Consider the following 12,339-nt stretch of genomic DNA (forward strand, 5'->3'; position numbering starts at 1 on the left):
GCTTGGAATAAAAAGGCTTTCTATTCATATTCATATTCATATTCATATTCGTATTCATATTCATATTCATATTCATATTCATATTCATATTCATATTCATATTCATATTCATATTCATATTCATATTCATATTCATATTCATATTCATATTCATATTCATATTCATATTCATATTCATATTCATATTCATATTCATATTCATATTCATATTCATATTCATATTCATATTCATATTCATATTCATATTCATATTCATATTCATATTCATATTCATATTCATATTCATATTCATATTCATATTCATATTCATATTCATATTCATATTCATATTCATATTCATATTCATATTCATATTCATATTCATATTCATATTCATATTCATATTCATATTCATATTCATATTCATATTCATATTCATATTCATATTCATATTCATATTCATATTCATATTCATATTCATATTCATATTCATATTCATATTCATATTCATATTCATATTCATATTCATATTCATATTCATATTCATATTCATATTCATATTCATATTCATATTCATATTCATATTCATATTCATATTCATATTCATATTCATATTCATATTCATATTCATATTCATATTCATATTCATATTCATATTCATATTCATATTCATATTCATATTCATATTCATATTCATATTCATATTCATATTCATATTCATATTCATATTCATATTCATATTCATATTCATATTCATATTCATATTCATATTCATATTCATATTCATATTCATATTCATATTCATATTCATATTCATATTCATATTCATATTCATATTCATATTCATATTCATATTCATATTCATATTCAATACAATTAATTTTAATGACTTAAATTGAGTAGGCAGGTAATGAGAGATAAAAAGGATATAAGTTATAGAAAGAGAACAAAAAATCGTAATTATGTTAATGTCTCCAAGTACTCCTTGAGTTTAATCCCGAACAACTCAGTACTGCATATCATCCTTATTGATCGGGGAAGAGAATTCTACAGACGTATCGCATTGATAAAAAACTGGTGCTCGAGATATTAAGAACGCGTAACGTATAGGCCGAATATTTAAAGTTCTAAGAGAATGCGAATGACATATCTTATTATGAAGGTAAGGTGGTTGATGAGTTTGCAAAACATTGTGTAGCAGTGTTAACGTTCTAAGCTTAAAAAGATTTTCAAGAGTAACGCCATAAATTGATTTGGAAAATTGAGAAACGTGATCGTACTTTCTTAAACTGAAGATATACCTGTTATATGCAACATTAAGCTTACGCTTGTGCTCATAATCACAATTATTGAAAATTTCACAGCCATAGAGCATAATAGGAATCAGAAGTGTTTTGGCTAATATGATTCTTGTTTTTAAGGGTGTTATTTTATGATTAGTCCACAGCATACGAAGCCCTCCGTTAACCCTACCAATTGTTAGTCGAATATGGTGATTCCAAGAAAGTGTTTTAGTAAACGTAATTCCTAAGTTTCTTGCTGAATCGGCAAATTCAATTTGATTATTATTTAAGTATATTTTGGGGAAGTCATATGTTTCGATTAACTTTCTTGAAATCACCAAGCATTTAGACTTAAGTGGGTTTATGCTAAGTCCATTTTCCTGAGACCAATTATGAACCGTGGATGAATCCTCATTAACCTTAACTGCTGCATTTTTAACCAAACCCAGGGGAGAGCTTTTCCGTATCTGAACATCGTCAGCGTACATATCCACTTGACTGTTTTGCAAGCAAGCAGGCAAGTCATTTATATACATGGAAAATAATAGTGGACCAAGTATTGAACCATGTGGGACTCCTCTGTCTAACATGAGAAGTTCAGACATGCTGCCTGAGATCTGCAATCCAGGTATGACTTAATTAACATTGTCGAAGGAAAAGAGAAGTTAAACTTATTTATTAGCGAACGACAAATGACATTATGGTTGACCGTGTCAAATGCCTTAGAAAAGTCTAAAAGAACGAGAAAAACAACATTATCAGAGTCAACAGTTTGCCTTATATTTTCTACAACATTTATGAGAGCTGTTGTACAGCTGTGCTTGGGACGAAAACCAGACTGAATAGCAAATGTTTGTTGTTTAGATATTTTCGTATTTGGGAGTTTATTATCCCTTCCATTACCTTAGAGAGAAATGATAGAATGGCAATAGGTCTAAAATCATTCTGGTTTTTTGGAATGGGTATAATTTTAGCTTGTAGCTTGTTTGTAGTACCCGTGGCATGATGGTTAGTGCGTTGGACTGTCATGCAAGGGGTCTTGGGTTCAATCCCTGCCTGTGCCACCTTAATTTAAAAAAAAATTAATTTCCGCGGGTACTGCCTCTTGCGAGGAATTGACAAATCCTTCAAGAGTAAATCTTGTCATGAAAAAGTGCTTTCTCAAATTAGCCGTTCGGATTCGGCCTAAAATTGTAGGTCCCTTCCATTCCTGACAACAGTACTCGCACACAGGAATGGTTGAGAGTTGTAAGTCACTAGGCCCTGGTTCACAACGGACTGTTGCGCCACCCCATTTTTTTTTTTGATAATTTTAGCTTGTTTCTAAGCAGTTGGAAAAATACTTGTGGCCGCCGTTTTTTATGATTGTCTAAAAAATATGGTTTTACCAGGATAATTTTAAACAAGTACCATTTTCTTAGGCTTGCTAACAAGTCTAGTAAAATAAGACAAAAAAATGATCAACTATAGGATATGACATAGTAAGCAATAGTTTCGTTTACACTTTAATCTGATAACATTACTTGATCAAAGGAATGGTTGACAGTTGTTAGTCACTAGGCCTTAGCTCTCAGCGGACTTTTCCTCCGCCTTTTTTATTCATTTTAGATGTTAGCATATCATTGGAGCTACCAAAACGAGATATTCACGAAAAACAGATTTTCATGACATTTGACCATCTTTAACTTACAACAAAGACAAAAGGTGTTATGAGGCTTTTATCACAATTTTAAAACTCCAATGATTATATCTCTAAAAAACTGAAACCCTAAAATTTTATTTGACTTAACACAAAACTACACATAAAGTGTTATTTGAAATCTTATTTAAATTTTGTAAACTCTTAAGATTAAGAAAAAAATCGTTAAAGTACAAATTAAAAATTAATATGTAGGTATAAAAAATAAAACATTACTTGCACTTAAATCAGTTTGTTTTATGACTGTTTATGATCTGCTTTTTGTTGTTGTTTTTTTACTTGAATTTAAAAAGTTTTCATTAACTACGAATGTTGCTGTTGCTGCAGATGCAGACGATTGAATTTATGTCGCCATAAACTATAAAACTTTGTGGCACTGAAACTAAATCGTGATGTCTTGCCATTTAAACGTGAGCATTAGTGGTATCATTAAAAAAAAATACAGACTTTATGCCTATGGAACGAAAAGTCGCGCATCACTTCAAGAACGATCCCCACACATCACATCCGCCATCAACCATTTGCTAGTGCCTTAGTTTTCCATTTTCCATCTTCTCTAGAAATGGAAGTGAAATCGTGTTGTTTTAATGCAAGAAGATGTTGGATAAGGCTAACTATGGGCAATCTCTGTCTATCTGAAGCTGAAGAAGTGTTGCACGGCACGGTCTTCCAGCGCAGCATGGCGGCTGTTTATTGTGCTGCATGTGATTGTTTTTGATTATTATGACTAAAGTGTTGGGATGGAATTATGTACTCTTTTTTATTTTCAAATCAAAACACAGAGGATTTTGATGCTTTTATAGACAACGGAAATTGCCACGTCAGCAGCGTCATGGGTTTTTATGTGAGTGCATTTTATCATAAATGTATAGGAACTTTTTTAATTCAAACATTAAATGAATGTTGTGGAAGACTCATGTTTCATGAAGGGAATGAGTGATATTAAAAAGATCAAGTGAAATATTCAAATTGAATAAATTCATTTGAGGTGTCGTGGAAGTTGTCTTTTGTTAATTTGTTTTTTTTTTTTTTGGATTGTCATTCTCAAGGTTTGTGATGACATCTGATAACAAAGTCAACTTTTTTTTTTTGAACAAAATGTCTATTGTATAAAAGAGGCGGTACATATATAAATGCATATATATACATTTATATGACAAACAACGAACATGTGTTTGATAGATAAAAATGATAACATACAACAAAATAGACATTCCAATTGATGATCTTTGATGGCTTTGTTATAAAATAAAATAAATATGTATCTACGTGTAATTATTGTTAATTAAGAATCTATCTTTTATTATAAGACGGGCAGAGTATAGGTAAAAGGTATATCCAAATGAAGACATACAATAAATGTTTAATATGAAAATTATGATAAATAAATTAATTTTGTCTTTCCGTTTGGATTAATCCACACAAAATAAAGAAATTAAAAACAAAAGAAAATATATTTTTTTTCTTACCGACGAGACAGGGGACAATTTATAATGTGTACAACAACCAGTTATTCTAGTTTGTCTTAGGTAGCGCGAAAAATAGTCTTTTTTTACAATATTTACGAAATCCAAGATTTTGAAAAAAAAAGTCTTTGAAAATACAGTAAAGTCTCTCATAACTGACGCCCTTAAGAAAATTGTAATGTTTTATTTGCAAGTAGTGATTTTCGTTCCCTTAAAACAAGATATTTTCGGGAGAATGAGCTTCGATTGGAAAGAATTGAAGATTTAATCAAAGCCTTACAATGATGAAGAGGCAACAAAATTCATATCATTAGTCGGTTTTTATAGCCCGGGAGCTTACAAAAGTATTTTTTAAAAGATTATATAATGGCTGAATCGCATAGATTTATAGCTTTTATTTTATTTGAAAAATAAACTTTTAAAGCCTTTTGAATTCTTGTTGGGTTTGGGCTATCCTTGATAGCGTATGGGAGAGAGTTCCGCAGTCCTTCTGAGTTTATAAAAAATTGACGTTCGGATTTTAAACTTATTTAGGATTAATCAATTGACGAGATTTTCTAGAAGTAGAGAAATAAATCTTGTCATAAAAGTATTGTGGTTGGTGTGTAAGCAGTACATTAAAAAAGTAGCAACAAATTATGAAGTTTAAGGTAAGTCTGGGCAAGCAACAGGAGTGTATTTTTTACTGGTTTAAAAAACTAGGTTACGAACGTAGGGCACCATTATCTTTGCCTTTGATTCTTATGAGATAGTTCTCCCATGTTAGAGAGCATTTAATGTTAACGGCGAGATTTTTGGCAATATCTACATTTTCAATGGGAGCATTACCTAACAAAATCGAGGAAAATTGATAGAGTTTAAGGAAAGACCATTTAAGTAAGACCAGTTTAAAATTTTGACAAGGTCTTCATTGATATTAGAGACGCCGTGCTCAATGAGTCCAAGAGTACAATTGAAGTAAACTTGGAAGTTCATTGACATAGATACAGAATAGTAGAGGACCCAATATTGACCCTTGAGGAACACCATATGAAGAAGGTAAACAACTGGATTAACAGTCACTTATTTGAACTGCATGTTCACTGTTAGTCAAATAAGAATATACAAGTTCAGCGGGACTTGCAGAAAAATGAAACTGCTGCATAAGTTTTTTTACACAGAATAACATGGTTGAGTGTTAAAAGCCTTAGGCAAATAAAAGAAGACTAAGAAAATTACATCAAAAGAGTGCTGTTGTTAAGCTGTACTTTTTTCAGAAGCCAGACTGTTTTGGAATGAGCAAAGAGTTTGCTGTGAAGTAAGCGTAAATTTGGATTTGCAAAATTATTTCAAAGATTTTAGACAAATAGGGTAGAATTGAGATATGATATTTATTCAGAACCTTAGCATTTTTAGAAAGTCGTATGATTTTTGCTGCCTTTTAAAGGTCCGCATTTTTAGCAATTGGTATGATTTTTGCTGCCTCCCAAAGGTCCGAAAAACTCCAGACATTAAAATAGTATTTAATGCACATGTTGTCAGAGATGGAAGGGACCTACAGTATAATGCCGAATCCGAACGGCTAATTTGAGAAAGCACATTTTCATGGCAAGAATTACTCTTGGAGGATTTTTCAGTTCTTCGCAACAGGCAGTACCTGTGAAAAAAAATAAGGTGGCACAGGCAGGGATCGCATCCAAGACCTCTGACATGACAGTCCAACGCACTTTTTTTTTTAATTCATTTTTATTAATTCAATCTTAAAACTATCTTAAAGCTTGACAAAAATTCATAAAACTTGCCTAAATAACCATAACTTACAACTACTCCCATACGGACACTCTAACACTTAATACTAATGCCTTTCGGCCCTAAGATCTATTTTACTTCAAATTAAATTTTATTTATTTTTGTATTTATTACAAAATTTTACAAGTATGTAAGCCGGCCAAGGCTTAAAAACCCATCCCGACTACCCATTATCAAGTGCCGATTGAAGCCACCAAAACTGGTTCTCCTGCTTCACCCTATCAGTTCGGTCCCGTTCGGTCACAGCCCTACTGAACCGAAGGAGCTCTGCTCCGCCTTGTGCCATGACGCCCCGATTGTACAGGAGTCGACTATCCACGGTTCTTCGTCTGACGTGGTCGTTCGGATAGAACGCTCCGAAAATTAAATTGGTGCTCTTGCTAGCTCTTGCAATGTGACCTCGAATGAGTTTTATCAAGAAATTGTCAATTCTGTTGATTCGAGCCCTGTTGTATAGCCTCGTTGGAATAGTAATGCACGTAAGAAGATTCGGTTGTTGGATATATGCCGGTACAGCGTCGTAAACAATTCCGCTCGAACACCTGAAACTTCTCCTTCTGGGAAGGGGCTACGTTGAACCACACAAGACAACTATAAACACCCTAGCCAACGGAGCCCGGAACAGAATTGTCTCCGACTTCTGGACATTTATTTTCAGTTTCCAGTCGTCGCAATATCGCTGAATCTTGTCGAAAACACGCTGCAAGAGAATTCTTATAACCTCAACCTTTCGGGCCGTTCTGTACGCAATTAGATCGTCGGCGTACGCAATTGCCTTTGTAAGAGCACCTATCAGATAGCTGGTGTAAATGCCGAAGAGAGTCATCGAATGCACTGCTCCCTGTTGAAGACCATTTTTAATTGAGAATGTTGTGGTAGAAGTTACATTGCCACTTTTGACAACAAACTTTCTACCGTTAAGCATATCATAAAGTATATACAACAATGGCTTGCTTATGCCAAGCCTGCTCAGTTTTAGGTAAAGACCCTCTAACCATACGGTGTCAAAGGCCTTTTCCAAATCAACCAGAACAGCACCTGTGCATTGTTGTTTGGATTTATTCCATTGAATATCAGAAACGAGTTTAGACGCAGCATAAATTGTGTCATGACCCGCCTTGAACCCGAACTGATTATCCGGAATTATTTTGTTGTCCGCAGCCCACTTAGTCAGAGCCCTATTTATGATCTTTTCGAAAACTTTGCTGATGCTCGGAAGAAGACTTATCGACCGAAGATTTGACGGGTTGGAGTTGTCCTTTCCCTTTTTCGGGAGAGGATGAACCACAGCGGTCTTCTACTGTACTGGATAATATGCATTATTCAGTGCATTGTTGAAGAGTGTGGTGTAAATGTCAATTGCTTCCATCGGTAAATGTCTTAGTACAACGTTGGATATACCATCGACGCCATGCTGACTTTTTGTTTTTTATTGAATTAAAGATGAGCTGAAGCTCAACCTTCGTCACTAACAAGGGACTTGGTCCCGTTTGCTCGACGATTATGGCATTTGCCAAGTAATCGTCACTGAACCGCATGAAACTGCGGTTCTCAGATCACCATTGTCATATCATTTCGAAGGAAAAGGTGATTAAGAATGGCTCTGTTTTCCACGTCGTGGTTGGGGCGAATGCTAACATTCACCTTGTACACTTGCTGGAAAGCAGCTCCCACCGCCTCCACTTTTTTCTTCGGATCTTCAATTATGTAAAAGTCATTGTCAAAGATGGCTTCCTCTGGATCTATTTGCACTGTCATGAGTTCGTCTCTGTTCTCTTCAGTTCTTTGGAGTTTCAGACTCGGAAGGTCACTGTCGTTCTTTTTTTCTGAATATCTTGTTGATTTTAGGGAACATACTAGGGTCACTGGAATTAACTGACCAGATCTTACGGTCCCAGTACTTGTTAATTGATAACCTTTAGCTCTCCTTGATCAACATATTGACATTTTTTATTGACGATTTCAGTGTCCTAACCCCCAAGTCGCGTGGGCCTGTAAGTCGTCCGTGCAAGTTTTTGAGTCTTGTCAGTAAGCCACTCTTGTGCTTACGTAGTGCGCCAATAGTCGCGTTTCTGTAAGCGTCCATTTAGTCCTGTTCTTTGTAGTTTGGTATTGTCTGTTCCATCGTTCGTTTTATTGTTTCGTCCATCAGTTGTAAATGTTGGTCAATTTCTGTATTTGTCAGGTTTCTGTTGTTTGGTGGGACTTGTCAGTTCCTCACAAGACGCAGTACCCGTGAAAAAAACTTATGATAATAAAATTTGTAAGCTATTAAAGCCAACAATTTGGTCATTCCATTAAATTTGTTGTTTTGCTTTTAAAACGAAAGTCTCAAAAAAACACTCAATACTAAGTTTCGAAATTAATAAAAACTTGATATTTTGCTGTAATTTAAAGTTTTTGAAAGGACACCTAAGAATTAAATTTTCTTAAGAAAAAAGACAACTCATATTAACGTCCTCCAAGAATTTCATATGGACTTTCGAAAAAACAGGAATTTTTCAGTATAGGTAACGAACATACAACTCAAATGATCCAGTTCTTTATTCACACTTCAATAGTTTGTTGTTCTGTTTCATTCAACATTTCTAATAATTTCAAAAAAAAAAAAACAAAAATATATTTTCAGGTACCTACCTCTAAGCTTCTAAGCTTGAATATCCCTTTTGTAAAACAAATAAATACTCTAGTCTTCCTTCAATAAAATCGATTTACATTCACCTAATTATTGAGCATACTTCTAAGTGGACAAATAAGACGAATGTTCATCCTTAGGCAGGTATCCTCTTCAAATTCTAAAATCATTTGTTTTAGAAAATTTTACAAAAATGTAAAGAAAAAATTAGAACCCTTACCCACATCAATGAGCAACTACCTAGAGACCTACCTTTCTAGGTATCTTCCTATAGGTACCTAACCTAACCTACCTATCTTATCATCGTTTCTCTACTAAAAATCACATAATAAAAAAGAATAATCCTTGAACAACTTCCAATTTGTGCACAATTTTTGTACCTGCTCGTCTCTACCTCATTCAACAAATAAACACACACAATAAGAGAATCAATGAGGGGATAATTAAAACCAAATAAAAGCAACAACAAAAAAAGGTCAAACATAAAGAATGCGTCTTCGTCGTTGTCGTCGTCCTTCGTATCGTTATATGGAAATGTTCAAAAAACACGAAGGATCGTTTTAAAAGGAGGAATATCCTTCGTTAGGAAATATTTAAGGGTGGAATTTGCTTAAAGGAAGGACAGAAGACAGACTCTTTTAGAGCAAGTGGAAAGGTTAGATACCTATACCTACCCACAACAAGAACAACAAAAACAAAAATCAAAGAAAACATAAAACAAGGACGTCTGTCTTTGTTAAAAGGCCGAAGGGATTATCACCTTCGAAGAGGAGTCCTTTTTATTCATTATACCTACCTAACCAAAAAACAGGTAAAAGGTAGAAAGTAGTAGAGAAAAAATTAAAAAAAAAACTCTCACCTTTCCTCCAACCTTAAGCGAATATCCCATGCCCGAAGGTGTCTTGAGCTGAACCGGACAAACAAATCCAATATTCCGGTGTGGGGCTTCGGCGACATTCTTCCTCGGTGGAGTCACTCGAGGCAGATTTGCCCGAGTCGGTGATGGCGTCGTTGCTGTGGTATTTTCGGCCACACACAATCCATCGCCTCCGTACACTGGAAACTTGGTGCACTCTAAGTTTTCGGGCCAATTAAAATTGTAGTGTTTCATTAGAGCCTCGCACAAACGCGCCGATTCGCACAAACTCCGACACGGCGGAATCGGCTCGTCAAGAATTGTGCACACGGGCACGTACAACGAACAAAGGAACAACTGCAGATCCGGACTGCATGCGATTTTAACAAGTGGCGCGAACTGATGCACTTCCAGACCGGCTTCCTCTTGACGCGTATGACCAATTAGATTCGGCATTATGGTCATGTTGTAGGGAATATCCTTGCAAATGGATATGGTTATGGGCTCACAGCGATTGTGATGGGGAAATAAATCGGACGACATGGCGGAGGAGGAACCCGGCAGGACTTCGACGCCACTGTGATGGTGGTAACCGCCACTGCCGATATTCGAGTCGTAGATCCTTTGAACTGCATTGCAGTTGGGGACAACGAATAAAGCTAAGAAAAACACTAGCAAGGACTTTTCCATTGCTAACCGAAGATTTTATTTATAATTTGATATTTTCAACACTTTCTTTTATGGCAAACAGGACCTCATGCAAGAGAGGGATTTCAAACAACAATTAAAAAAAAAAACACAAAATATTATATTTACTATGATATTACACTTGATTTCGAGTGATAATTCAACACCACCCCCTCTCACTCACTCACTTACTCACTCGAGCTCGATTCGAATTGCAACTGTAAACAATAACCGGCGAGCATTGTTCCGCTTTTATATCAGACAATGCACTGCCGTTATAAGTTGATAGCGATTTATTTTTATTATTTAGACACGTTGGTAATTTGTATCACCGGCGTAAGGTGTAATATTTCTTTATTTTTTAATTTGATGATTACGCGCGTAAACAATTTTTCAATATCCGACAAAAAGAAACAGAAAAAAACAAATTATGGGTTTCAATAATAATTCGTTTGACCGACCGTTAAACGAAACACAATCCACCTTCAAAGAGCGACATTCACCAACTGACGAGTTTCGAGTTGAGATAAATTTTGGATGAACTTTAAGGGATGAATTACTTGGGAAATTCATTTTGGATTTGTTTTTATTTCATTTAATTCACAAAATCAAACTGAAAGAGATGAAGAGAAATGAAATGAATTTTGAAAGAGAGTAAAATTTAGAAGAAGAGAATTAGTGAAGATAAAATATCTCTTTTTTATTATTGACAAAATGAATTTGTGTTTTGACTTACTATTTATCGTTCATCCGATTTGTTTTATTATTTTATTCGTATTTTAAGCTTGGATTAGGAATGAAAATATAATTTGTGTTAATTCTAAGAAATGTTTAATGTTTAATTAAAAATAACAACTAATTAATTTTTGAATACAAATTTAATCTAGAAATGGAAATTAAATGTGAAAATGGGTTTAAGAAAACTGGCGGCATTTTGTTGTTTTTGTTTTATTTGAGTATTATTTCATTTAAGTTGCTCTGTTCAGTCTGTTCTCTGTTGTTGTCATTATTTGTGGTTAAGTTCATTCTTCCTCGCTCAAATGTGATATGTGAAAGATTAAAGAAGTAATATTTAACATTCAAATTTAAGAGAATAAGTGAATCAGACATTGCCAGCCACAAAACAAAACAAAATTATATTTAATGAAGATTTTATGTCTTCTTAAAATTATTGTTTAGAACTTAATAATTTTTGTAGGTGTTCACATCACATATTGCAAAGTTTATAAACATTAAACATGTACAATTTAAGTCTGTTTAGAATTCTAAAGCAAATGACTCAAAGAATCAGGAAATTCGGAATATTTGTCTGGTCGTTGCCAAATTAAGTGATGTAATTTTAATGACATTTTTGAATTAAGGGTCTCAACGATTACTTTTACCGTTTGAGAGTTCTCCAGCTTTCTTGAATACTATTGCAACTGAAAAATATTTCTTAAGAAGAAAAGTCGAAGAGTTTTTTCAGCTGACGCGAGTTGATTTTGGCGGCGTGGTAGTCATTTTGTTTCGGTGACATCTGTCAAATCTTTTGTTTACTATTCAGTTGTTTATGCCAAATCATCATGGCAAGTTACACTATTGACCATCACGTTCGGTTGTTAAAACTTTATTATCAAAATTAGTGTTTGTTAACGTAAACGTTACGTGCATTGCTCCCATTTTACAGGTAGTCGTGGTGGTTCTTGACTGTCGACAGTAAACAATCAGCCAACACCTGTACGTTCAAGGAACACAAGATCGACCCGGCCGAAAACATTGTCCGTGAAAGTGTACAGCAGAACCAAAGGCCGTCTATTCCTCATCGTGCACAAGAACTCGGCCTTTCGCAGACTTCAACTTGGTGAATTTGGCGTCAGAACTTGGGAATACACCTTTACAAAATCCAATTGGCCCATGAGCTTAAAGTTCCTCACTTCCTCGCTGACTGTTTTTCGAATCGTTTTTAA

The 12,339-nt window shown here is 34.5% G+C and overlaps 1 protein-coding gene across 1 annotated transcript in view; it reads right to left on the minus strand.

Annotated features, from left to right (window-relative positions):
- LOC129938509 (frizzled) overlaps window positions 1-10,887 on the minus strand; it is a 265,725-nt gene extending 254,838 nt beyond the window's left edge. Inside the window, exon 1 of the mRNA XM_056046121.1 lies at window positions 9,710-10,887. Within this exon, the coding sequence (XP_055902096.1) occupies window positions 9,710-10,396 (687 nt within the window). The 5' untranslated portion in view covers window positions 10,397-10,887. The remainder of the gene's footprint in view (window positions 1-9,709) is intronic.
- Between the last annotated feature and the right edge of the window lie 1,452 nt (window positions 10,888-12,339).

This window comes from Eupeodes corollae, chromosome 1 (genome assembly GCF_945859685.1).
Source record: "Eupeodes corollae chromosome 1, idEupCoro1.1, whole genome shotgun sequence".
NCBI classification, from domain to species: domain Eukaryota; kingdom Metazoa; phylum Arthropoda; class Insecta; order Diptera; family Syrphidae; genus Eupeodes; species Eupeodes corollae.